Below are 26,046 nucleotides of genomic sequence, written 5' to 3' on the forward strand. Positions count from 1 at the left end.
AGTGTCAACTACAAATTACTATATGATATTAGTCATTACTTTGTTAGCTGAAGTGAAGTCAGCACTAGTTCACACACACACACACACACACACCCCCACACACACACCAGAAAACTACTGCACTGCACATCCCAGTGTTTGGGAGCAAAGGTTCTGGGTTCAAATCCTGCTCTGTCATTTACTAGCTGGGTGACCTTGGGCAAATTAGTTAACTTCTTTTTCCTTTTGTTTTCCCATCTGTAAAGAGGAGTTAAATACAGTATTTACTTCATGGGGCCAATCTGAGAATTAAATGACTTAAAATATATGCTTAGTGTCTAGCATAAGGTAATGTTTAATGAGTAATAGTTATGATTGTAAGAACCAAGTATATACACTCTTCTTCCTCCCTAGCCTCAGCCTTTCATTCATTCACTTGTTCTTTACCCATTCATCCAGGAACTATTTATTGGACACCTAACATGATGTAGAAGGCAATGGCAACCCACTCCAGTACTCTTGCCTGGAAAATCCCATGGACAGAGGAGCCTGGTAGGCTGCAGTCCATGGGGTCGCTAAGAGTCGGACATGACTGAAGCGACTTAGCAGCAACATGATGTAGTCAATATCTCTGGTTTGTGCACATTTATGACTTCTATTTATCAGATGTTTTAAATGTGATCTCATAAGCTAACCTAAAGCCTTTTCAAATGAGATGATATACAATAAATAAACAAGCAAGTCAAAGATACCAACTGTTTACTGTCACTGTGTCCCTTGTTTCTCCAAAACTGAATGTATTTTTTAAACTATTTTAGCTTTATGTTTATTCAGATTTTGAATAAATGAACATTTACTATGCTTGTGTGTATGGGCATCTGATGGGGGCTGGATGGGGAACATTTTTTTGAAAGTTCTGTTGAAACACTGATCTTACATCAGTCTCTCACCCCCACTCTGTGCACACTGCCCAGAAAAAGTGAGTCTCTAGAATGATGTCTTGACTACAGCAGAAGTGCCATCCACTCATTTATTCATTAACATTCAATCATTCATTTTTTAAAATGAGGCGTGTGTGTGTGTGTGTGTGTGTGTGTGTGTGTACCAGGCACGCCATGATCAATCAGAGTTTGGTACAGTGACAACAACGTTCTTTTCTCTGTATTAGTTTCGAGTTCAACAGGGCAGATAGTCAAGTCCACAGAGTATCAGCACACAGTGTGAGAAGAGCCAGGATGGGAGAAACGCAGAGTGCTAAAGCAGCCCAGTGGGGCACATCCAATCCAGAAAGAAGGACACCATCCCTTCATAAAGAAAACCCTTAGGTAACACACTATGTATGCATCAGATGTCTGAGCTGAAAGGGGTGGAAGGGTGCTCCCAGCGCTGTGAGGGCCTGCTTGGGAAGCAAGGGAGGGGAGAGACCTACCGGTCCAGGGCACCACTGGTGGGCATGCTGCGTGCGAAGCCACGGACCCCGGTTTGCTGGAAGTATGGAATGCTGAAGATGTTGGCAGCAATGACAGCCACAGAGTCTGAAGGGTTCACGAAGAACCCGTGCTTGCCCAGAATCATGTTCCGATCCTTTGGGAGAAGGGGGATTCAAAGGGAGAACTTTTAATCAAAGTGCTGAAGAAACCAAACGATCTTACATGGAGGTTTTGTAAAATTTAAAGCTGATAGATTTATTCATACTGGGTTCTAGACACTGGACTTTATTCCTAATTGATCTGTACAGTACCACTGGGCCAATGGCACCTCCATGCCAAAGAGCTAAAACAGTTTTGAGTAAAAGTGCAAACTCCTTCCAGGCTGAATTCTCTGTTCTCCCTCCAGAGGCCAGCTGAATGTAACCTCTCTGACCTTCTCCAAACTCTGGAACCAAACACCTCTCTTCTCTCCCAGAAGAGAGCAGAGATCACAGTGAGAGTTAATGTGGGCTGTTTAAAGCTTGCTAGGTCTACCAGGCATTCTCCAAGGAAAAAGCAGATTTCCACAAGGAAAGGCTCCTAAATCTTGGCACCTCCATTTGGTGCAGGACCCAACAACATATGGTGTCACCTCACTGTTCTCCTGGTGCCTGATACACAGGAAGTACTCAAGTAACTGAGAGTAAAGAGGAAACCCAGGATGTACTGCAACAGAAAGACGCACTGAAAATAATGTCTGCTCGTTCATTTGTTTAGTGACTGAGTCGTGTCCGACTCTTTTGAGACCCCATGGACTGTAGCCCACCAGGCTCCTCTGTCCATGGGATTTTCGAGGCAAGAATATCGGAGTGGGTTGCCATTCCCTTCTCCAGGGAATCTTCCCTACTCAGGGATCGAACCTGCATCTCCTACACTGGCAGGTGGATTCTTTACCAACTGAGCCACCAGGGAATGTCCCAACCTCTGCTATTTCCCAAATATTAATATTCCCCAAATATTACTATTGGAAAGCCTATTTTATAGGAAACAATGAATTCTAGCTGATGTTAAAGAACAATAGCAACCACCAAAATATATTTTTAAGCAAGTAAATATGTGCAGTGTTCACTATCTCTAAGAAACTGTCCCTCCTTGTCTGTTAAATATTCACCAGTGCAAATAAAAGAGCATGTTTATTTCAAATATTAATGGTAGCTAAAGAATAAACTGTTAATTCTCTCGTTATAGTTTCATCTTTCAGCTAATGTGAATGAATAGATGGGTATATCATATGGCCAAAACCCTTTCCAGAGACTGAACAAGGATCCAGCTGCTGGCTAAGAGCAAAAATCTACCTAAGGATGGAGATAAAGAACCCAGTCAGCTCATGGAGCACCAGTCATGACATGATAACCAGGCCCCAAGCACCCTGCCCTTCTCAGCAAACACTAGACACATGGTTCCACTTCAAGTCATTCTGTCAAGAGGGTCTTCTAATAATTGAGCCCTGACTCCAGGTCCAATGAGGGAGCTTAACTGCGCTCCAGGCTGCAGGGCTTGCTTTTCCCCCATTTAGCACATTAGGGCTGGCCTGCATCAGAGTTCACTTAAATGCACTGGTACCCACCCCATCTCCATCAAAGGCAGCCCCAAAATCATGCTCTCCTGTCTTCATAGTCTCCACCAGGTCAGCTGCGTAGGTGAGGTTGGGGTCAGGGTGGTGGCCTCCAAAGTCCTCCAGGGGAACGCAGTTCACTGCCGAGTTCGCGGGGGCGCCGAGTTCTTCACAGAGGATTTTTTTCACATATGGTCCCACGACTACGCAGAGCATGATAGGAAGAACCAGAGATGAAACTGATTACAGAAGGTGAGGACTGGGGACTAGGTAGAGGCAATCTAGGGAGAATGGCACAAACGGCAGAGAGCGTGCAAACTGTATTCAAGGGCTTGTGGGCAGATGAGTCTGGAGTGGAAAGTTCTACAAGTAGGAATAATGAGGGATTAGGAAAGAGTGGGAGAAGGGAAGGAAGCGAACCTTTATGAAGATCCTGCTATACAGGTGCTTCTTAAACATTTTCTCAGTCCTTCAAAAAGGCCCATGAGGTGCTACAACTTAGTGCTTTAAGAACCTGGACTCTGGAATCAGAGTGTCTGGGTTCAGATCTCAGCTGTCAATTATTGGCTGTACCATTTTGGGGAAAGTTATTTAAGCTATTTAATCTCTCTGTTGGGCTTCCATCTATGCCCACTGCAAAATGAGGATAATAATAGTAAAGCTACCTTTACAGGGTAGATGTGAGAATTAAATGAGTTAATAGATATGAGGCACTGAGAACAAGCAACAGGCCATATTTTATAAAGGCTTGTATATTACGATTACCACCTCCAATTTATGATAAGAAAACTGAGGTTCTGAGAGGAGGCTATTTGCCCAAACTTACACAGATAGTAGGAGTGAGAGCTAGGATTCAGAGTCCTAATCTTTCCCCTCTATCAAGCTATCCAACAAGCTGATTAAAAGGATACAGACAAACAAAAACACAGTAACAACACACAACAGGGCAAACCCGTCACATACTTCACAGTGACACTTAGCGCTACGATCAAGAACGTTCATCTCTAAATGCTTTCAACCAAGGAAGGTTCTAACACCAATATATGCGGTAGAGGTCAGGACGGTATAGAGTACGTGTCTCCCATTGGGGGCGTGCTAAGGAGGCTACTGACACACCCCAGAATTTGGACAAGGCAGCCAGAGCTGTGAGGGGCATAGAAACTGAGACTCTTGAGGAACAACTGAAAGGCTTGCAGAAAGACGTCAGCCTGGAGACCAGCTTCTCCTAGGAAATACACTATCACAAGCCCCATACTTGAGCCAGCCAAGGCTTTTGTTCATTCCCCTAATGTGACATCTCCTTTTCATCTTTTATGCGTTGGCTGCAGCCACTGCCTCAGCTGGGTATAACCATCACTGGAGTTTCCACCACCTTACATCTTTCTTTCATAAAAGCTTGAGTTGGTTGCCACTTCTTCCAGAAAACCTCTCTTTATACCTTCAGTCAAACTGCGCCTTCCTCCACACCCCAAGGAGAATACTTGAAATTTTATATAACCCTCATTTTGTTGGCCTGGCAGTGGTTGGTTTCTTAATCACTTCATCTCCCCAAGCATCACAAGCTCTTTGAAGGAAGTGTCTGCTGCTGCCGCTGCTGCTAAGTTGCTTCAGTTGTGTCCAACTCTGTGCGACCCCATAGACAGAAGCCCACCAGGCTCCCCCGTCCCTGGGATTCTCCAGGCAAGAACACTGGAGTGGGTTGCCATTTCCTTCTCCAGTGCATGAAAGTGAAAAGTGAAAGTGAAGGCGCTCAGTCGTGTCCGACTCTTCGAGACCCCATAGACGGCAGTCCATCGGGCTCCTCTGTCCATGGGATTTTCCAGGCAAGAGTACTGGAGTGGGGTGCCATTGTCTACAGAATCCCTGACTACACCCACACCCACAAGCATACATGTAGTAGCTAATCAATGCATGGCTACTGAATGTTCTGAAAAGTCAGAATGGCCTTTGTCTGAATAAAGGAGGCCCATTCTGTGAGATTCCAGAGGCAAGTTAGGACCCAAGGAAGAAGTTCCAGAGATAGACCATTTCAGGCCACCAGGAGAAGTTTTCTAACAAATTTTGCAGTGTAACAGAAGGACCTGGACAGGATCATAGGAAGGGTTCAAGCACAGGCAGAAAGTCTTCCCCAACTAGGCAGGCAGATGGATTCCGGCACCAGGGGAAATCGTTGCCACTCAAAGATTCTAAAATTCTAGGGACATCCCTGGTGGTCCAGTGGTTAAGAATTCACCTTCCAATGCAGGGGACGTGGGTTTGGTCCCTGGTCGAGGAACCAGGATCCCATATGTGGCGGGGCAACTAAGCCCACATGCCATCACTACTGAGCCCGCACACCTCAACTAGAGCACCTCCCGCCATGACTAGAGAGAAACCTGTGTGCCACAAGGAAGGACCCGACGTGCTGCAACTAAGACCTGATTCAGTCAACAATAAGAAACAAATAAATATATCTTTAAGAAAAAGATCCTAAACTTCCAAATTATCACAAAACAAATAAACAAGCCAAGGGCTCAGGAATTCCCATATTCCTACATCAAGAGAACCTCACGGCTCTGATTCGGTGACGGCTGCCACCTCTACTGATCTGGCCACAAAACCCACAGAGGAAGAAGAGGGAGAGACATACATCCTGTTGCTCCTGACTTGAACCCTCGGCGTGCTCTGGTCAGCTTCTAAGAAAAGGCGCGTGTGGGAACAGGAAACTGGGGTGTGCGGCTCAGGAGCACATTTATCAGATCTAGCAAACCATGGCTCCCCTTGGGAATAGATGGGGGCGTTCAGGAAGAATCTAAGGCATCTTCTGAGGGGGAGGGAGAGTCCACAAAAATAGCTGCATGTTACTCAAAACCTGCTGCTTAATGTGGAAACACTGACCGTCACACTACCTTACCATGAGGAATTTTTGCTGCATACAGTTAAGATTTTATCTGTGAATATTACTCTGAAATGATTGGAAAGTAATGGTGTAAACGCTGCCAGAGACAGCCTTAAGAAAAGGCTTGTTAAGGCATCGTGATACACAAAGTTGAGAGCTGCTTCATAGCTTTGAGAGAAAAGAAGAGAAAGGGCTCCATACCTCCGTGCATGGCGTCTATACGGATCTTTAGTCGGTTTGGACCAGAAAGTAGTTGTTTCAGTGCGTTAAAATCAAAGATGTTTCTCAGCATCGTAGCATAAGCTTCCACCGAATCCACAATTTCCACTGTGAGAACAAGCAACATTAAAAGATGGAGGAACTAAACACTTTTTGAAATATTATCCTCTGAAATGATTATATGGCTGTAAACATACAATTGCTACCTTAAAAGGACATAAGGAGCAGCTCCAATGTGCCAGGGCTGTTACATGATCTCTTATTCAAAACTAACACAAATTTCCTGAGCGGTAAATGTTATCAGTTCTATTTTATAGACGAGCAAGTTCAACTTCTGAAAGTTTAAGTAACTAGCCCACACAGCTGGGACGCGGCACACTGAGGAATTTTGACAGAGGATTGCCTGATGGTAAACTGCTCTACTGCCATGTTGATTCATCTCCAGGAAGTGTATTTTAGTGTCAAAAAATAACAGAAAAGGTAACACCTACTTTACTTTTTCCAGGCCCATTGCCATGAAGACTTAATGGTAAAAAGCAGAGAAAAAATTTTTTTAATGAATCACTTTTTGCATGCACTGCTAAAAGAATAAAACATACATAAGAACTAAGTCTTCTTGAATTTTCAGGGGTCTGAACATTTTCAAAACATGAAATGTTTAAGAAATTCTCTACTGGTATTTTCTAAACCCTAATAATGTCTTCAAGATATACCAAAGCACCCCTTCCTCTTCCTTGGGATGCAATTGTCTGTCCTTCTGGGTAGGTTCAAACACAAAATGCATCCCACAAACTTGCAGTCCAGATGAAAGAATACATGTGAGAGCAAAGTCAAAACACAAGTCACGCTGTTAACCATCTCATCCTCGCATTAATATGAATAACTTTGTAAACATTTATTTCATACATTATCATTCAACAATAAAATGTTTACCACAGCTGCTATACAGGGAGTTTAAATTTAGCCCCCAAAATGGTCTAAGTTGATTTTACTGAAAATGAAGTCAAGGGCCAGGCTTTGGAATCTCTCACACCTGTATTTGAGCCCTGGTTTGCCACTCACTGGCTATGTGCATTCACACCTGCATTTGAACCCTGGTTTACCACTCACCGATGATGTGACCCTGAGTCTGTTCCTTAAGTTCTCTCTGTCTTTGTTTCCTCATCTGGAAAAAGCGAATAGTAACAGCGCTGCCCTCACAGGGCTAATGTAAGAATCCAATGAGATAATGCATCTCAAGAGCCTGGCACATAATAAAAGCTCAATAAAAGACAGCTATGAACATGATGTCACAGGTCTTCTCGTCAAGGCTGTACGTTTCATAGGTATGAAAACTGAAGCTGAGAGATTTAGAATTGACTCACCCAAGGTCCCTCAGCTGATCCCCAGCAGAGCCCAGACAGCCCAGGTCTCTAGACTCCCAAACCCAATTCCAGACCTGCTAATTTATGCATGCAACGCTTGGTGACCACAATCTTTCCAGAGATAAAGACCCACTTTATTAAAACCTTGAAAGGCAAATCCTTCAAGTTGGAGCTAGAAGTGGGCAAGAGAGGAGGAGAGTGAACATGCCTGTGAAGGGTTTGAACTTGTTTTCCAGGTCAAACTGCTGCTTTCCCAGAACCCCAAGGTCTACGTGCAGGTCAGGGCAAATTGCATATTCTTCGATTGTCTTGCTGATTTGGAAAATTTTATCAGTTATTGCTTCCGGGGCAGGACCTGGAAACCGAACAGCAAACAGTAGGTCATTTTGTATAGCTGACATGGAAATACAAAGAACACAAAGCTCATCGACTAATTCCTCTTCACTAGTGCATCTGCCATGCCATCATGCAAGCAGCAAAGTATCAGAATTTTCTAAAAGAAAATATGTTAATGATCATTCATGCAGAGCATCTCATATTCAGGTATGGCAAAATGAGAAGCATGTCATTTTCACCAAAAGGAAACAAAAAACTCTCTTGCTAAGGACGAGAACCAGAATCCTGACCTTCCAAGGCCTCGGTTATCGGTTTGTCCTAAAGAACATAACATTGGCTGTACTTAAAATGACAGCAAACTCACCTCCATTGGAAATATTGAACTTGATTCCAAAATCTCCATTGGGTCCTCCTGGGTTGTGGCTGGCTGTCAGAATGATCCCACCAATGGCTTTGATCTTTCTAATGATGCATGATACAGCAGGTGTGGAGAGGATTCCATTCTGTCCAATAACCAAGCGACCAATCTAGGAGAAGAAAGCCAGAATACACACTTTAACATCAATAAATCCAGAGCCACCACACAGTGACACCAGAACAGCTAGATGGACAAAGAAATATTCTACTGGACCCAAAATGATGCCCTTTAATGAACGTCTAACAGCTTGGGTTATTAGTATTATTATATTGAAGTATTTTATAGTCACTGTTGAGTAATACTATTACTGAAATAGAATCAGCATTGCTGAACAAAAGCCATTTCTTCAGATAGTTTTGGGGGACTTTATAGTGTATGATCTGGGAGTGCTATAAGGTTCTGGCAAGAAAAGAAAACAGGGCCTTTCCAAATTGGGTTCATAATTTGGATACCTTATAAATCTGTGGGAAAACCCACATTTTTATCCACTTCAATCATACTTTCAATCCAAATTGGAAAAGAGACTATAAATTTGACTAGTTAAAGGAATTCTAACCCAAAGAGGAGGCTTTTGTAAACTAAAATATCTAAAAAAGTAAAAGGGGCAAACTTTGTATGAAGAAATGTTATAAAATGTATCTCACAAATTTATTGCCATTCAAGCTTGGATTTTTCTTTAATCGGAGTATAATTGCTTCCCAGTGCTGTGTTAGTTTCTGCTGTACAATGAAGTGAATCAGCTCTATGCATACATATACCCCCTCTCTCTTGGAGCTCCCCCCACCATCCCACCCCTCTAGGTCATCACAGGGCACTGAGCTGAGCTCCCTGAGCAGCTTCCCACTAGCTATTTCACACATGGTTGTGTATACATGTCACACCTAATACAATGGGTTCCTCAAAGTAGAACACACCTATCCACACTAGGGTGTATCTGGGCTTCCTCCTGGGCCTGAGGCAGGGAATGCTGGGACTGTTACTGGGTAAACCAGCCAGGACCACCTACATGAAGGAGCTACAGGCTGGTTCTTAACTCACCTGCCCATATCTTTCACAGACGGTATCTATAAGCACAGCTCCTTACTGAAATGATTGTAATTTATATCTGTTTCAACATGATGCAAGTCGGAAAAGAAGGGAATTCCGTCAGTGCCTCTGACTAGAAATGTGACTGCTTCATGAAAAGATTTTAAAAAGGAGGAGTTTGTGCCCTTCCTCCACCCTCCCCTCTGAAGACACAGGGATGTATTTAAGTTTTCCAGTTGCTATTTCTTCTTGCCCCACCCAAGATAAATGCAGTTGAAGAAATGACTTGATGGTGGAAGATGCGTTTCTAATACTGAAGATGCCAATAAGATACCTGGATTCCCTGGGGAGGTTTTTCTGGGATTGTTAGCTTTGCCACCTTCCTGTAGGTCACTAACAGCTTGACTGGCTTATAATTAAATCTCTCCATTATCAACCACCTCCCAGGAAGCAGCCACTTCATTCCAGGCCCCTTTTGGCTCCTGTATGTCTATCCCTGAACAATTTCTGTTATTCTAATATATTTCTTATGTCCTGCCTCCCTCAGGAAGTGGTAACTCCCTGACTCAATACAGTGGAAATGGTAACATCTCACGCTTCCGGCAGTTTCTGGGTGCCGTTCTGATGAAAACTGCTCTGTGGTTGAGCGGTTCCATAATTTTGATGAGAGGAGCTTAGAGATGGCGATTTAAGCAGCCACAGTGACTGGTGGAGTAATATGAAAACTGTGTTTGTGCATCAAGCACACTGACTTCTACTTCGATCTCGTATGTGCTTAACATAGAAGCGGAAGCTGATAAATGAATATTAAGCCACGCCACACAGGTGACCCCATAATTCTACCATTCCTTATGGTGAAATCTGCAGTCAGTAATGGTCCAAGACTGAGAGAATTATACCAGGAAGTAAGAGTAGGAAAATCAGGAGAAGCAAGGGAAGCCCACGGTAGGTTCTTTCTCTTGAGCCCAAGAACAGGTATAGCTGACCTTCCAGAGCAGACTCTTTCCCATGAATTCTGCTCAAGAATATTCATCTTCAACTTGATATTTGGGAGATATTACTCTATTGTCCTCCTCCCCTTAAGGATGTCTGGAGCACTGTTAAGCTCCTGACTCAATCTCCCCTGCCTCTCTCCCACCTGCACCTCCTTTGCTCTATCTCACTGAATCTATCTGACCTACCAGGCCCACCTAGTTCAGCTTTCTAGACCATAGTTCTAACTGTGTTCCTCCCCTGTTCAAAAACCTTCCCTATACCACATGATCCAGAAGGTGCACATCTAGGTATAGACACAAAAAGAAAGCAATGACTCAAACAGGTATTTGCACCCCTATGTTCACAGAAGCATTATTCACAATAACCAGAAGTGGAAACAACCCAAACGTCCATTGAAAGATGAATGGATAAACAAAATGTGGTATATACATACAATGGAATATTACTTGGCCTTTAAAAGGAAGGAAATTCTGATACATGTTCCAACATGGGTGAACCTCGAGAAAATCACACTAAGTAATATAAGCCAGACAGAAAAGGACAAGTATTGGATGGTTCCATTTATATGAAGGACACAGAAGAGGCAAATTCATAGAAAGAAGAACCAAAGTTGGCAGGGGATGGGGGGAAGAAGAGAATGGGGACTAACTGTTTAGTGGGTACAGAGTTTTAGATGAGATGATGAGAAGGTTCTGGAAACAGTGGTGATGGTTGCAGAACATTATAAATGTAATGAATACCACTGAACTGCATACTTAAATATGGTTAAAACAGCAAATTTTGTGTTAGATATACCTTACAACGAGGTTCCCAGGTGACTCAGTGGTAAAGAATCGGCTTGCAATGCAAGAGACCCGGGTTCAATCCCTCGGTAGGGAAGATCCCCTGGAGGAAGAAATGGCAACCTACTCCAGTATGCTTGCCTGGGAAATCCCATGGCCAGAGGAGCTGGGCAGGCTACAGTCTATGGGGTCACAAAGAGTTGGATACGACTGAGTGACTAACACACAAATGCACTTTAACACAAAAAAGGGGAAAAAAAAAAAAACCTTCCCTGGGTCCCAAATGTCTACCAACTTAGAGACACCCCCTCAGCCCTCAGCCCTGCACTGAGAGTCCTTCACCAAAAAGTGTTTCCTGCCCTTACTCTTGCCCACCACTCCCTTCTGTGTAACTCAAGTCCTGCTGCTAAACTGGATACCTCCTTCTCCCTCAACATTTTATAGTTAACCATGACAGGGAGCAAACATTAAAATATTCCTTTCAATTGAAACTAGGGCTTGGTGTTTGCTTATGTTTCCCCAAAACACAAAACAAACAAACAAAAGGTTCCATTTTCTTTGCTCTGCCAGTCATACATACAGGTTCTATTCTCATTTCTAAAATTATCTCAAGGATAAATCTCTGGGGACTGAATGAGATACCAGTACCATAAATGAGACCCTACCAATGTTTTATTTTGTACATTAAAATCGCCTGTAACTGTAGACAGCTCTGTGCAAATAAAAGGAAAGGCAAAGTGTATTCTACTATCCATAAACGTACCAGATAAAAGTGTACTAAAGGGAAAAAATGAAATTATTTCCATGTAGCTCGCCAGGCTGAAAAGCTCTCTTAGAATCGGCTCATGGGTATAGTGGGTATTGACAAAACTGAGGAAAGAACCCTGACTTCTATTAATACCAAAATCTGTGGCAATAAATTATCTTTCCTTTAGATTGCCTCCCTAAATTCTGCCCACAATCAAAGGGATGTTAAAATAGAACTTAGGGTATGTTAGAAAAAGAAATCAAACTAAATAGGATTTGATAGGTTTCATCAGATGAAAGTGCTTTATCGGTCCACTAAACGTTTTACGTAATTCAGCTGCGTAGCACAAGTGCTTCAAATGCAACACTATTTTTAATAAGGAATGTCCTTGAAAAGACTTGAAAATATTGCTTGGGCTGCCACAGCTCTAACAAATAGGCAGTTACCATATTTAGTCAATTATTAGCACTTAAATGCATTATTTAGCAAACCTTCAGATCGTAAATCTGAGAAAGTCTGCAGGGTCTGCCTGAATTACACATTCCAACCACCCCTTCCACATCCTTCTGCTTTGCACAAAAATGAAATGGAGCCAAATATATCACAGCAAAGGGGACAGTGTACCAGATCCACTCAACAATCTAGATATACGCAGAGAAATAATGTTTCATTCATTCTCTCCCAAAAGATTAAAAGCATCTTAATACCATTGCCTTTGCAGCTCTCCTCAAAGATGAAATTTACAGCATGTCACACTTTATCTTAAAAATGTGTATGCATCATAATTTCATATTTGAGTGCTTTATCAGCAAATTTTACATGAGAAGCATTCAGATTCTGAAACTGGGTACAAAGGGAATCTCACATTAATAACAATAGGATGTACAAACTCTTCTAAATAGAATTTGGTAACTAACATATGCTTTTTATTTTTTTAAATTTGACTTTTGCAATTACACCTGCTTAGTGTATTGTTAAAATACACTGAAAATAAATGCCTAATGCACTTGGTTATAATGCTAAATTTTATGTTCTCAGAATCACTTCGAGAAAGGAAATAAAACAAAGTTTTAAAGTTTATAAGTACTGAAGGACTATGTGCTCCAAATTATTGCTAAGTGTAATCTAAAACACTAAAAATGTACTTTTGGTCCCACGGAGGAATTTGCAGAGCAAAAACAGCAATGTTCTGATGCCTGCCTTCCTGTAAATCAGTGAGACTGTGCAAATTGTTAGATTATCAAGATCAATGCTTCCTGGTGCAAGATTCCTTCCGATTTGGTTAATTCAGCCAACACAGTTTTTCACAATGCAGAGCTTTAGCAGAGCCTCCTTATATTATAGGCTCACAGAAGTTATTATCTCTACCCTGCTGCACAAATTCACCACACACAGGACTTCTTTGTATCCAAGGTCATTATAAGTGGGTTCCCCTCTAACAGGTCCTCTTGGAAGGCTCACACCTAACATTTTCCAGTTCTCTCCCAGCATTTCTGCACGACTACCAGGATCCACAAATAACAGCATGCCCTGGCTTTTGTTTTCCTGTTTGACAAGTGACTGAACTTCAACAAGGAAGCCATTGAAAGAAAACAAAATCTCCCTCTCTCCGTGGCTCCTAAGAGCCTCCTACGCAGGACAGAGTGCCCCTCAAAACTGGTTAGAATGTAGATAAGACAGCTTAAGGCTGGGGTGAGCTTTAAATGTCTAAAAGCAACAGGTACATTTTCAAGCAACAGGCACAGAGCATAAGAAACTGAGTTTACATTCCCAAATCCCAATGCGACAAGTGTAATTTCAGGGGTAATATCACAATATACAATCTCTGAAGTCACAATCAAACTTAATTGGATGTTAGTAGCATTGAGGTGTATACAACATACAAATCTTTGTACTTGGGTATATTTTTGCAGAATTAAGAGGTTATACGGAGAGCCAGAAACATAGCAATACTTATCGTATACCAACCCCATTGGCAGCTGCCATCTGCACTATTGTCTCTATTGCCGATTTATTAAAATACCGCCCATCTCCACCAACCACCAGTGAGGCTCCCTGGCGGTCTTTTAGGTCTATGGAAAAGAATATACTCTGGATGAAATTCTCCAGATAGCATGGTTTTTCCTCGAAATAGTAGGTTTTCTTCCGTAATCCACTAGTTCCTGGTTTCTGGTCATAGTAGGGAGCCGTAGTAAAAGTCAACAGAGGGAGAGGACCTTCTTCCATTTTTCTGTATTTCCCAGAAATCCATTCATCAAAATCACTCATCTTTCATTTCCACCACTTGGCTCAGCGAGGGTGTCCAGAAAGCAATCAAGGGTCCCCAAAATAGTCTGTCCAACCTGAAGCTGCTACAGTGTCACCCGAGTAACTAAAACAGAGATCTTGCCTGGATGATCCCTCTCAGTGAGGAAGCGGGGTTAATTCCTGTTGTCGTCGCCCCATGTGAAAAAGTGAATGACCAAACACCCACCCACACCCACACTCAAAGCAGATCTTCAGTGTTGTTTTGATGAGGACATTCTGCCCACAACCACGCCAAATACCCTTCAATTATTTTTGCCTCATTCCCCTGTTAGGGTGGAGATAGGTCCAGAGGGTGCTGTGTGCAGCAGACTTCAGTTACAAACACCAGGTGGCTTCCAGACTCCCCTCCCAGAGCCAGGCAAAGGCGGAGCAAGTGCAGTCCTGAGGAGCAGGTTCGTGAACAAGACGCCCTGGTGTGGCTCCCGCTGCCACTGACACCCTTAAACCAGAGCCTCGCTGGCAGTCATCTCTGATAAGGCCATCTGCAGCTAAAGTTGTTTCATGCCATCTCGCAAATTAAAGGTCAGTCTTAAAATGGAAATGACGGATCTCAGTTACCTCTGGTTTCCTTTCATCACCGTCATTTTGATACTCAAATATCTGATACTCAAGTGATTTTTTTTTTTTACTTTCCACATGCAATCCCAGTTAGAAGGGAGAAAAGGCATCAAACAGAATAGATTTATTCATTGGCCACCAAAGATTTAACTAAATAGTATTCAATTCGAGAAGAATAGAGACTCACAGACATGCCCTGAATGATCAACAACTGGTCATTCCTGTGAATTCATAGAAAAGTAGGGATGAACAGGGCTTCCCTGGTGGCTCACATGGTAAGGAATCCGCCTGCAATGCGGAAGACCTGGGTTCGATCCCTGGGTTGTGGAGATCCCCTGGAGGAGGGCATGGCAATCCACTCCAGTATTCTTGCCTGGAGAATCCCATGGACAGAGGAGCCTAGCAGACCATGGGGTCACAAAGAGTCGGACAGGACTGAGCAACTGAACAACACATTGTCAAGGTTTGGGTGAACCTGTTAAGGAGACTTGGAAAGTAAATGGAGACTAGTTATGCCACATGTCTGGGGAGTTTGATGTGCGCATAAAAGTCAGGTTTTCAAGGGAAAAGTAGTAATCCCTCGAAAAACAAAAATCTGGGTATTGTCCTACTAACTTGTCCAGCCAGGTCCAAAAGCAGACAGGCCCTGGGAGCAGCAGACAGCCTTCTATGAGGCAAGAATGTCTCTTTGTTCCAGGTGCTGTTCACACAGGACCAAGAACTAATAAGCCATAAGCAGAAAGCACCCCACTACCAAGGGAGCCTTGGTCTCCTTCATATGGCAAATGGAGCTGGCCCATCTGCAAGCAGGACCTCAAGACATAACATTAACACAATTCACAAGACACATCTATTAAGCTGAAAACCAGTCAGTCAAAAGACAATTATATTTTATAGCTTATTTTTGCCCCTTATTGCATTTTTAAAATTAAAACTCTTGTGAAGTAAGCTTGCTTTAGTAGTCTACACACCCAGTGTTTTTCAACTTACTACAAATGCACTTTTTAAATTCATATTTTTACAGTTCGGTGGCCAGTTTTCTCTTGTTTTTGATAGGTTCACAAATTACACCAGTATATATGTCTTGACATATTTAATAATAGAGCCATATTTCTGAAATATCAACTCAACAGTTTTTTCATTGAGAATAACACAGAGCAATCAACCAAGTAACTGGTAGTTTCCTTAACGAGGTCTTGAAACCCCAGCAAAGATTCAGGAACGCTTGGTTGTAAGGGGCTCCAACATCCCCACTAAAGCTTCTCTGCTCACACATTTCAGCATGTTCTCTGCTGGTGGTTGACCACTCTCTCTCGAAGCTCTTTCTGAATCCAGAGCTAGGGAGAGTACTGTTCTCTTATGGGCTTTTCCCATACATTTACTTATTTTATTTACAGTTTATGGTCAGTGCAAATAAATTCCATAAAACGAGAAATCATAAAGACTCAAGGCACAATTATGAAAATTCAAAATAGATGTTCAACACACACACCAAAAAAACCCCACAAGCATCAGAGTGAGTTTATTTGTAGCATAAGATCTGACGGGTGTTATTTCAAAGCATGGCAATGCTTGTTTTGTTTTTTGAAGACAGTGACCAATCAGATACTAGAACACCTCCGCTTATCGGTGTGTTTTTGTACCAACCAAAATTTGTTTCTAAAAATATTGCTTCACATCGAAACAGTTGTAAAAGCCATACTTCTCCAGAAATAAGCCTATTCTTAGGCCTTGTGCAGGTTTATCACCACCTAAAAACTGACTGATACAGAAAGTATTCCAGATGTAACTCCTCTGACTCTAAAATAGTTTAAAAGAATCACTGCAAACTTCATAATGCTGCTGCTCTTCCAGCCCTATCTCTCCAAACAGCTGATATGCCACTTCAGGGTTCATTATTTGATGGTCTCTCACTTTGAAGCCTTTTAAATATTCCTCTCCAGCAGAGCATCTTCATATTTAAAACATTATTTAACACTAATGGAAATAGACCGTAGCGTTTGAGCATTGAGAAGTCCTATGTATGAAACCTGGGGAATCGGGTCACTAGGCGAACCCAGACCCCCTCTAGGATGGAATGTCCTTATGGACACATACACTTTTCTTTACTTCACTGCATGTGAGCCAGCTTCACAGTGAGGCATGGACTGGAAAGACTCTCATCTCTCATGGCTCCTGCACGTGCCAATGAATACCTAGCAATTCAAGTGCACATCAAGCCTAAGGCTCCAAAGGAGAGAGTTTGGTACCTCAAAGCAAAGAGCAATGTTTTACCAACTACATGTGTTGGCATGGTGTTTGTCAGCATGCAAAACTAAACCAAAAAGATATAATACTTGCCCTAAAAAAGCTTCTATTCTAAAAATGGGCCTGAGTCATAATTTTATGGACACTATAGAACTCAACCCCATATAAAAATATTACCAGAAGCAGCAATGTTAGATGGACTGTGAAGTGTGGTAAAAAAGGAGAAGCATTAAAAACATTAAGCTTCCGAAGACGCTCAGACTAAGTGGGACAGCTATTAAGAAACTCATTTGTTTGAGCTCTCCAGCAAAGGTTGAACTTCATCTTCAGAAATGTTACTGTCGAGCATAGCGAACCCAATTTGGCCTAATGAATTCGCCTGCCTCGCCAGTACTCCTTCACAATGACACAAATTACATTTAAACCATATGGGGGATTTAAGGATTATTCCCTTCAGACAAGAAACTTTCATATTGGTCTTGGGTCCAATCAATTTCACAATGGCAGAGTTATGAACCCCTTTGCTCCCAGCCTCGCAAAGACTCCAGTTTCCACTCTGATCAGCAGTGATGCCTTCCTAGTAGAAAACAGCAGAAACAGAAGACTTGCCAATACTTTATTCATTCTATCCTTCTTTTTTTCCACTGACAAATGTTTACTGGATCGCTAACTGCCATGTCCCAGGGCTCATGGGAGAGTGGGACCCAAGGCCTGAAAAGATTCACCTCTTCACATCAAGAATTATTCTTTAGTAAATGCCACAGGAATGGGCACATTATTTAGAACTGGTAACCTGTCTTTCAGCAGAAGCACTAGAAAGTAAACTACTAACTGGGCTGAAAGCAGCAGGGATCATCAGACCCCCACCCCCAGGCCAAAACCCTATGCTTATGATGCTGCAGGTGCCTGCCCGAGTGTTGGGGTCAATTATCCTCCAATTAAAAAAATATATATTGGTTTCGAAAATGTATGAGAGGTATAATCCTGAGCAATTCTCTTAACTGACCCAAGTCTGTAAGTTAGGGATCACAGTGAAGGTTGTTCTGAGCGCTGAATTGGACAACATGTACGAAAACACTTATGATCTGTGATTCCAGGGACAGGAATCACAAGCTGGGAAAAGTCATTCATTTCTCCAACCAACAGTAAGTAAGCTTGCACTGAATGCCTGCCACAGAGGAGACACTGCAGGATAATGCAAAGACCACAGGTTCAGGAGCCAGACACAACCAGGGCTCAAATCTTGGACTCTAAACAGACCTGTGGACACAGTAGGGGAGGGAGAGGGCAACACTGAAACATATACATTACCATATGTAAAATAGCCAGCCAGTGGGAATTTGCTGCCTGACACAAGGAGCTCAAACCCAGTGCTCTGTGACAACCCAGAGGGGTGGGATGGACTGGGAGGTTGGAGGGAGGTTCAAGAGGGAGGGGACATATGTATACCTATGGCTGGTTCATGTTGATGTGGAGCAGAAATCAACACAACATTGTAAAGCAATTATCCTTCATTTAAAAAATATATATATTGGTTTCTAAAATATATGAGAGGTACAATATTGAGCAATTCACTTAACTGACCTGAATCTGTAAGCTAGGGATCACAATGAAGGTTGTTCTCAGTACTGAATCGGGCAACATGTATGAAAACACTTATGACCTGTGTCTGGCATCCAGTAGATTATCAGTAAATGTTAGCCCCTCACCCTTCCATCCTCAATGCCCTGAGGATGAAAACAGGATGATGATAACCTGCCTCACAACGACTGTCTATGTCCCAGCGGTGCCTGGACAGGACTGTGGCTCTCAAGAGGCTGCAGCGATGGGGTGAGGCTGGAGAAGTAGCTGGGACAAGGTTACACAGTCTCATGAACCACAGTGAGGTTTATTTTGTAGGCACCGGAAGCTATGGATATTTTTAAGCAGAAGGAATACAAACTGCTTTTTTTTTTTTCAAAGTTGACTGGCTGCCAGTAATGTATCAAATGGTTTAGAGAAGGAGAGACTGGAAAAAGATTAACCAAGGCTTGCAAAAAGGAGTCCCTCTGCAGCTGAGGTGGATCTGAGGATCCTGGCCTCTGCGACCCTGTCCAGAGCTGCTCCTCTTGCATAAGACTTCTTCAACTCTGAGTCCTTGGCCAGTTTGGGCTCTGTAGGTTACTCTCCTCCAACATGAAGACACTATCCAAACAACCTCTTTTTCCTCTGACCCCTTCTGCTCACTCTCTTCTCTAAGAACTGGCCCTGACCCCACCCCACAAAGGTGGACTCCTAGGGCCATGTTTCTACTGTGGGACTCAGGCCATGATCATCAAGGGCAGACAACTGACCAAAGCTGGATCACTCATATTTTCTCCTCTAGGAATATAGAATTAGGACTCAAAAGTGTACCAGTCAGATTTAGTTAGTCTTTGAACTGGGAAGACAGATAAACTCAGAAGCTGCGGGGCAGGGACCTCATGTCATGAGAATATCTATAGAACTGTAACTGGCAGACATGAGAATACATGGGAACACGAGAGAGCTATTATGCAGATCCGTCTCTGGATCACTGAGGCACATCTAAGAGCTGGGAATCTGATACACAGAATTGGAAAAGAATTCAGAGTAGTTTCAGGCAGAATATCAGTTAGATGGATCTTCTCAAGAGAGTAAGGACTGCAGACTCATGAGACATGAGAACTGGGGAAAGTGGTCTGTGAACACAAGCCACTTGAGACCCCGCTGTTGGCATGAGTTCTGGACTGGGGCAGTTCCACTGTTAGATTTCCAGTCAATGTCACTCCCAATTCCAGTGGAAGTGTGTGTTAGTCACTCAGTCGTGTCTGACTCTTTGCGACCCCATGGACTATATCCCGCCAGGCTCCTCTGTCCTTCAGGCAAGAATACTAGAGTGAGTAGCCATTTCCTTCTCCAAGGGATCTTCCTGACCCAGGGATCGAACCTGGGTCTTTTGCATGGCAGGCAGATTCTTTACCATCTGAACCACCAGGGAAGGCCAATTGCTTGGAATAAGAGAATGGTTTTTGAATTGGACACTTTTTAACTTAAAAAGATTTAGAATTAAGTATTGATGTGAGGCAAACTCATAGTAGAAAGATAATCAAATAAACCAAACATAGTACTACTGTTTTGTAATAAGTCTTGGAGAAAATCTATATTTTAAGTACATTAAGAGAATCTGGGATATTAGTTTACCTAACAGGTCATCAGCCCTGTGATACCAATTTACAATGTATAGTTGAGTAACGTATTTTGGCTTATGATTTTAAGATAATTTTATAAAAGTTATAAACATTACTGGAAAAGTCAAGAAAACTTTGAATATACCATATTTTTATATTTAAATCATCAGATGCAGACAGCTAACTGCAGTGTTTCAAGGAATGGATTTTAGGGCTAGATCGATGGAGCTGGAACCCAGTTCTGCCAGTCATTGGCTGTGTGACCTCAGACAAGTTACTTAACCTCTCTGGGCTTCCACTGCCCCATCTGAAAAACTGAGAACAACAGTCCCCCACCCCATGTGTTGCCACACTCACCACTGAATGAACTAATATACAGGAAATTCTAAAACCAATGCTGGTGTAGGGCACCCTGCACAAGCGTCTGCCATTATCATTATTAGATTACATGAGAACAATGGGAATATTTCCACACTTTTGCTTGTTAGACAAAGGCTTCAAAAAGTAAACAAACATATTTGATTTCTAAACTTGTAATATTCATAGGAGTTTGAGTAAATGAATTTATAACTAAGATATCATCCACACACATACAGACACAGATACTCACAAACCCCAACTTACACTGACGATTGAGTCAGCAGAGAGAGAGGAAAATGAAGCAAACTGCTAAGATAAACAGAGGAGCGTCCAAGGCTAACTGCCCGGGCTCCTCCTGCTTCAGATTCTTTTAAGGCGCATGTGCCCACCCTGCCCCTGGCTTTCAGGAGACCCTCTGGCCTTAAGATACAGTCCTCTTAGAGGCTCCCTCTAGCAGACTGGGTTTCTATTACTTGCTACACCTACTGCTCCTCACTGTGTTGAATGGGGCTCTGCAAAGCATGGCTCTACTCGCCAGGTATGAGGCAGGCTCCACCTGCTATCCCATCCTGGCAAGAAGGGGGAAAAAAAGACTGCCTTCACAGTCTCAGATCCTCAGCCAACCACAAGGAGCTCTTAAGCAAAGTACTTAACCTGTCAGTGCCCACATTTTCTCATCTTTGAAGTGGGGATTGAACATCACACCTCCTTAGACTTAACTGTGGTGATCATTTGACAACACTGCAATATTGAATCATTAGACTGTACACCTGAAACTAATACAATGTTATATGTCACTTACTCCTCAATTAGTCTTTAAAAATGCATCTTTTAAAGAGAGTTTTAAAAAAGCAAAGTAACAGTACCTACTGCACAGGTGTGTTGTATAAAGATACAATGAGTTAACAAATGAAAAAAGCTTAGCACTGGCTGGTTCTAGTGCCCTGTGAACCCTACATTAGAGTTAGCTTTTATGACTGCCTTCAGTCGATTTGAAAATATACAGCTGCATTTAATACCTATCTATGAGTATATCTGTTTTAATAGAGTTAGGAAATGTCTTTTAAAGAAAAGGAGAATCTACATTAAGCTCTAAAGGTACAATGCCAGAAGAATTATGAGGACCAGATGGTTTGCTTAGAGCTGTACAGAATCTCAGGTTCAAAAAATACTCCTGGGCTTCCTTGGTGGCTCAGTGGTAAAGAATCTGCCTGCCAAAGTGAGGGACATGAGTTTGATCCCTGATCTGGGAAGATCCCACATGCCTGGGAACAACTAAGCCCGTGCACCACAACTATTGAGGCTGTGCTCTAGAGCCTGAGAGCCCCAACTACTGAAGCCTGAGTGTACTAAAGCCCGTGCTCCAGAACAAGAGAAGCCCCCACAATGAGAAGCCCACACTGCAACTAGAGGGAAGCCCCCTGCTTGCCGTAACTAGAGAAAAGCCCATGTGCACTAACAAAGATCTAGTGCAGCCAAAAATAAACAAAATTATTTTTTAAAAACCACCCTCCTAAAGCATATTTTGATGTTAAAAACAAACAGAACTGCTGCCTGGAAGCGTGAACATCCTTTAGCATCCGTCACTCTGCTGTCCCCCTGCTGACCCACACGTGTCCAACGGTTACTATGTAAACTGACTTTCTCCAGTGATATCATCAGGCACGGTGGACCACCAGAAGATGACAGATTCAAGTTGTTGAACTTCTGGTCTAAACGGAGAGATAAATAGGTTAACAAGTCATTTCAAAAAGAAGTAAACTCTGAGAGCTTGTAAGTGTGCTCTGAGTGCTCAGAGGAAAGAGAAAATTTTTAGAAGGTGTTTTCCACTCCACAAGTGCCTTTCTTCATTTGCGTGGTTAAATCTAAAAACAGTCTCCCCACCGTGAAGATGCTCAAGGTTTAGGAATTAACTTTCATACAAAAAGTACATGTCAGTGCTCGCTTCGGCAGCACATATACTAAAATTGGAACGATACAGAGAAGATTAGCATGGCCCCTGCGCAAGGATGACACGCAAATTCATGAAGCATTCCATATTTTTTCAAAAGCAAGTAGAGCAGGCAGCAAGGAAGGTGCTGAACACCTTAATTTTATGGCAGGCTTTGGCCAGTGAACAAAACCTAACTCTGAAGCCAGACCCACTGCTTTGAAATGGGTTTTTTTTTAATCCCAATATCATGGAAAATGATTCACTTTTAACTTATTTCTGTTGTCTCTTATTTACCATTCATTTATCCTCTACAAACCCTTTATTTCTGGATTTTTGTATAACATAATGATGGACAATAAAATCTTCAAGGTGAAAAAAAACAAAACAGAACAAAACAAAAAGTACATGTCAAGAGGACTCCTGTCTAATAAGAAATCACCAATATTTAATCATTCTGACCTAATAGAACAGTCTTATGAACTCTGTGGGAGAGGGAGAGGGTGGGAAGATTTGGGAGAATGGCATTGAAACATGTAAAATATCATGTATGAAACGAGTTGCCAGTCCAGGTTCGATGCACGATACTGGATGCTTGGGGCTAGTGCACTGGGACGACCCAGAGGGATGGTATGGGGAGGGAGGAGGGAGGAGGGTTCAGGATGGGGAACACATGTATACCTGTGGCGGATTCATTTTGATATTTGGCAAAACTAATACAATTATGTAAAGTTCAAAAATAAAATTAAAAAAAAAACAATGTATATAGTTCATATAAAATTTTTATATGTATTTTTATCTTATTTGCTCTTGAAGCATCCTCAAATTTTTTTTCATTTAAATTCCTGAAGAATATTCATTTGGAGCTAATAGACTATTTTCCCATATTCTGTCTAATTACCAGGAATTATGTATCAAAATCCTTTGGTAAAAAGTGTGTGTTAGTCACTCAGTCGTGTCCAACTCTTTGTGACCCCATGGACTGTAGCCCACCAGGTTTCCCTGTCCATGGAATTTTCCGGGCAAGAATACTGGAGTGGATTGCCATTCCCTTCTCCAAAGGAACTTCCCAACCCAGGGATCAAACTCTGGTCTCCTGCATCGCAGGCAGATTTTTTACCATTTGAGCTAATGTCGCCTTGTCTAGGTGACCACGGCATGGCACCCAGTGCTCTCAGACACACTCCCGCAGCCTGCTTCCTCATGGGCAGTCCTCGTATGACCTAGGAATGTGTTTACAAGGCTCAGAAAGTGCAGGGAGATACAGTGCCCTCACTCTGGAAGTTAGGTCATCTGGGCACACCTGGAGGTCTCACGTCTTAGAAGCTACACAGTTCCTGACAGACAGAGGCCTGAAAACACACTCTCTGTTGATGCCTATGCGTCCTTGAAGGAACACAGCTTTCCAGCATTCTGTGTACTAAGAGTCACACACTGCTTGAAAACGCTTGCTTGGAAGTCATTTTTCAGTAGCAATTTCATCTGACGGTGTGACCGTAGGGAAGGCCCCCGGTCTCACAGGGAAAGGCAAACCAACATCCAAACGTCTCTTCCATCACATTTTCTCTGTAGCGGAGATCCAGAGGGCCTAGGTCTGTCTGGAAAATTCTTGGATACTGTGGGGACACACCCTGAGTGTGAACCTGGATACCAGACCTTGGTGGCAAAATTCACATTTTACTCTCAGTTGGCCCCACAACGGTGTGGCCTAACAACTGCTTGAAAATCCAGCCAATTGCTGTTTTCTTACTGTGACGGTAATAGCTTTGGTCCACCCACTGGGATTTCTGAACCAAGCGGGCGGCTCGCAACTCCTAGCCACAGGACCACTTCCAGTGGAATGTCACCTCGACTAGGTAACCACAGTATGGCACTCACCACTCTTAGTAAAAAGAGGGCTATCTAAAGAATGGCTTTATTTTCAAATCATTTATAGTTGTACGTTTCCCTCTTGTGGTAGAAAATGGAAACACAAGCAAGATCTCCTGTGTCCTTAGAGTTTTGTGGTAGTCAGTGATTGACCCTCTATCAAATAGTAAAAATGTGGTGGATTTATTGACTTTTAAGAAGAACAGAGTAACAGTGATGTTATGTTTTCTATCTCATTACTAAGCATGTTTCCAATTACATGGCTTAGCCAAACTAGGATGTGCAGCTGTAAAGAAACGGAAAGGAAGGACATCTTTTTCTATGGGATCTTTTTGAGCCGGAATGTCTGTAAAATGGGGATAGAAAAATTTCCTTTAAAGGTTCTGACATCAATGAAGAAAGGCATGTAAAGTCCTCATCACCATGCCTGGCTATAGACTAGCCACTCAGTAACTGTTACCTACACAACCAAAACAGAAATATTGGCAAGACTTATTCCATCTTTCTAACACATGCCTTGATCTCTAGAGCAGAAGGCCCAGGCAGGAGTGGATCAATGCTATGTGTCAGTCAAAGTAGACACCCACAATAGGGAAGGAAAAGGTAAAGGAAGGGGTCAGACAGTCTTGGGTCTGAATCCTGCCTTTGCCAGCTTCTGGCTGTGTATGGCCTTTCTGGTTTCAGTTTTCTTATTTGTAAAACAGGGAAAATGACACTGCTTTAAAGGCTGTGTACAGTAGGGGATCATTGCAATAGGTCTCAATGTGCTGGGCAGTATCCCAAGAGTTTTACAAGCATTAACTCAATCTTCACAACAACCCTACAAGATCAATACCATTATTCTCAGCCCCTACCTTAGGATACAGAGGTTATGTCGTCCGCCCAAGGTCAGGTAGCTGGGAAAGTGTGGAGACAGGTTTTGAACACAGGCAATCTGGCCCCAGAGCCTACACTCCTACTATAACAGGTGGCCACGTGAATGGCAAGTACTCAACAAGAAATAGCTTTTAAAACAGCGATCTAAAGAAATGTGATCATTTTTTCTACTCTACATCATTTATGGGAATTCCTGGGATGAACAGCAGCTCAAGTGGGCAGAGGTAGGCCCACTCTCACTGGGCCTTAAGATTTAAGTGAGAACAAGGCTTCAGGAAAATCAAATGTTATACCACAACACAAAAGATTTGGGAATAGAGTTCTAGATAACTCTATTACAATGAATTTCCTTGAAGAATTCAGCACAGTGAAATCTGGGTTTGAATCCCTACTCCTGGTAATTTGTAGTATCTTGGTGATCTTGAACAAATCAGCGATCCTCTATTTCTTCATCTGTGAAACAGAGATCTAAATACCAACTTCTTAAGAGTTGATAAGATTAAAGGAGATCATATAAAGGGCTTATCATAGGACTACATGCAGGTTCTCATGCAAGTAACATGCAAATAACAACACTGTGATACAGATATCTTCATCATCCCCATTTTACAGATGAGGAAACTGAGGCTTAGAGAATAAATGATATGCTCTGCTAAGTCGCTTCAGTCGTGTCCGACTCTGTGCGACCCCATAGACCGCAGCCCACCAGGCTCCGCTGTCCCTGGGATTCTCCAGGCAAGAACACTGGAGTGGGTTGTCATTTCCTTCTCCAATGCATGAAAGTGAAAAGTGAAAGTCAAGTCGCTCAGTCGTGTCCGACTCTTAGCGACCCCATGGACTGCAGCCTACCAGGCTCCTCCGTCCGTGGGATTTTCCAGGCAAGAGTACTGGAGTAGGGTGCTATTGCCTTCTCCAATGATATGCTCAGAGTCTCAAATAAT

At 42.7% G+C, this 26,046-nt stretch overlaps 1 protein-coding gene and 1 non-coding gene across 4 annotated transcripts in view; one reads left to right on the plus strand and one right to left on the minus strand.

Moving 5' to 3' along the window:
* PGM1 (phosphoglucomutase 1) overlaps nt 1–26,046 on the minus strand; it is a 69,895-nt gene that overhangs the window by 24,246 nt on the left and 19,603 nt on the right. The window contains exons 1-6 of one of the 3 annotated variants that reach the window (XM_044944898.1): nt 13,739–14,125; nt 8,165–8,327; nt 7,673–7,819; nt 6,083–6,208; nt 3,016–3,206; nt 1,409–1,563 (exon numbers count right to left, since the gene is read on the minus strand). In XM_044944898.1, coding sequence (XP_044800833.1) covers nt 1,409–1,563; nt 3,016–3,206; nt 6,083–6,208; nt 7,673–7,819; nt 8,165–8,327; nt 13,739–14,038 — 1,082 coding nt within the window. In that variant the 5' untranslated portion in view covers nt 14,039–14,125. Of the gene's footprint in view, nt 1–1,408; nt 1,564–3,015; nt 3,207–6,082; nt 6,209–7,672; nt 7,820–8,164; nt 8,328–13,738; nt 14,126–26,046 lie in introns of those variants that run through there. The other 2 variants (XM_044944897.1, XM_025288556.2) reach the window with 2 other exon arrangements.
* Nucleotides 22,368–22,474, plus strand: LOC112585907. Its single transcript, XR_003110474.1, has one exon. It is a non-coding gene; the product is annotated as a U6 spliceosomal RNA (small nuclear RNA).

Source organism: Bubalus bubalis, chromosome 6, assembly GCF_019923935.1.
Source record: "Bubalus bubalis isolate 160015118507 breed Murrah chromosome 6, NDDB_SH_1, whole genome shotgun sequence".
NCBI classification, from domain to species: Eukaryota; Metazoa; Chordata; class Mammalia; order Artiodactyla; family Bovidae; genus Bubalus; species Bubalus bubalis.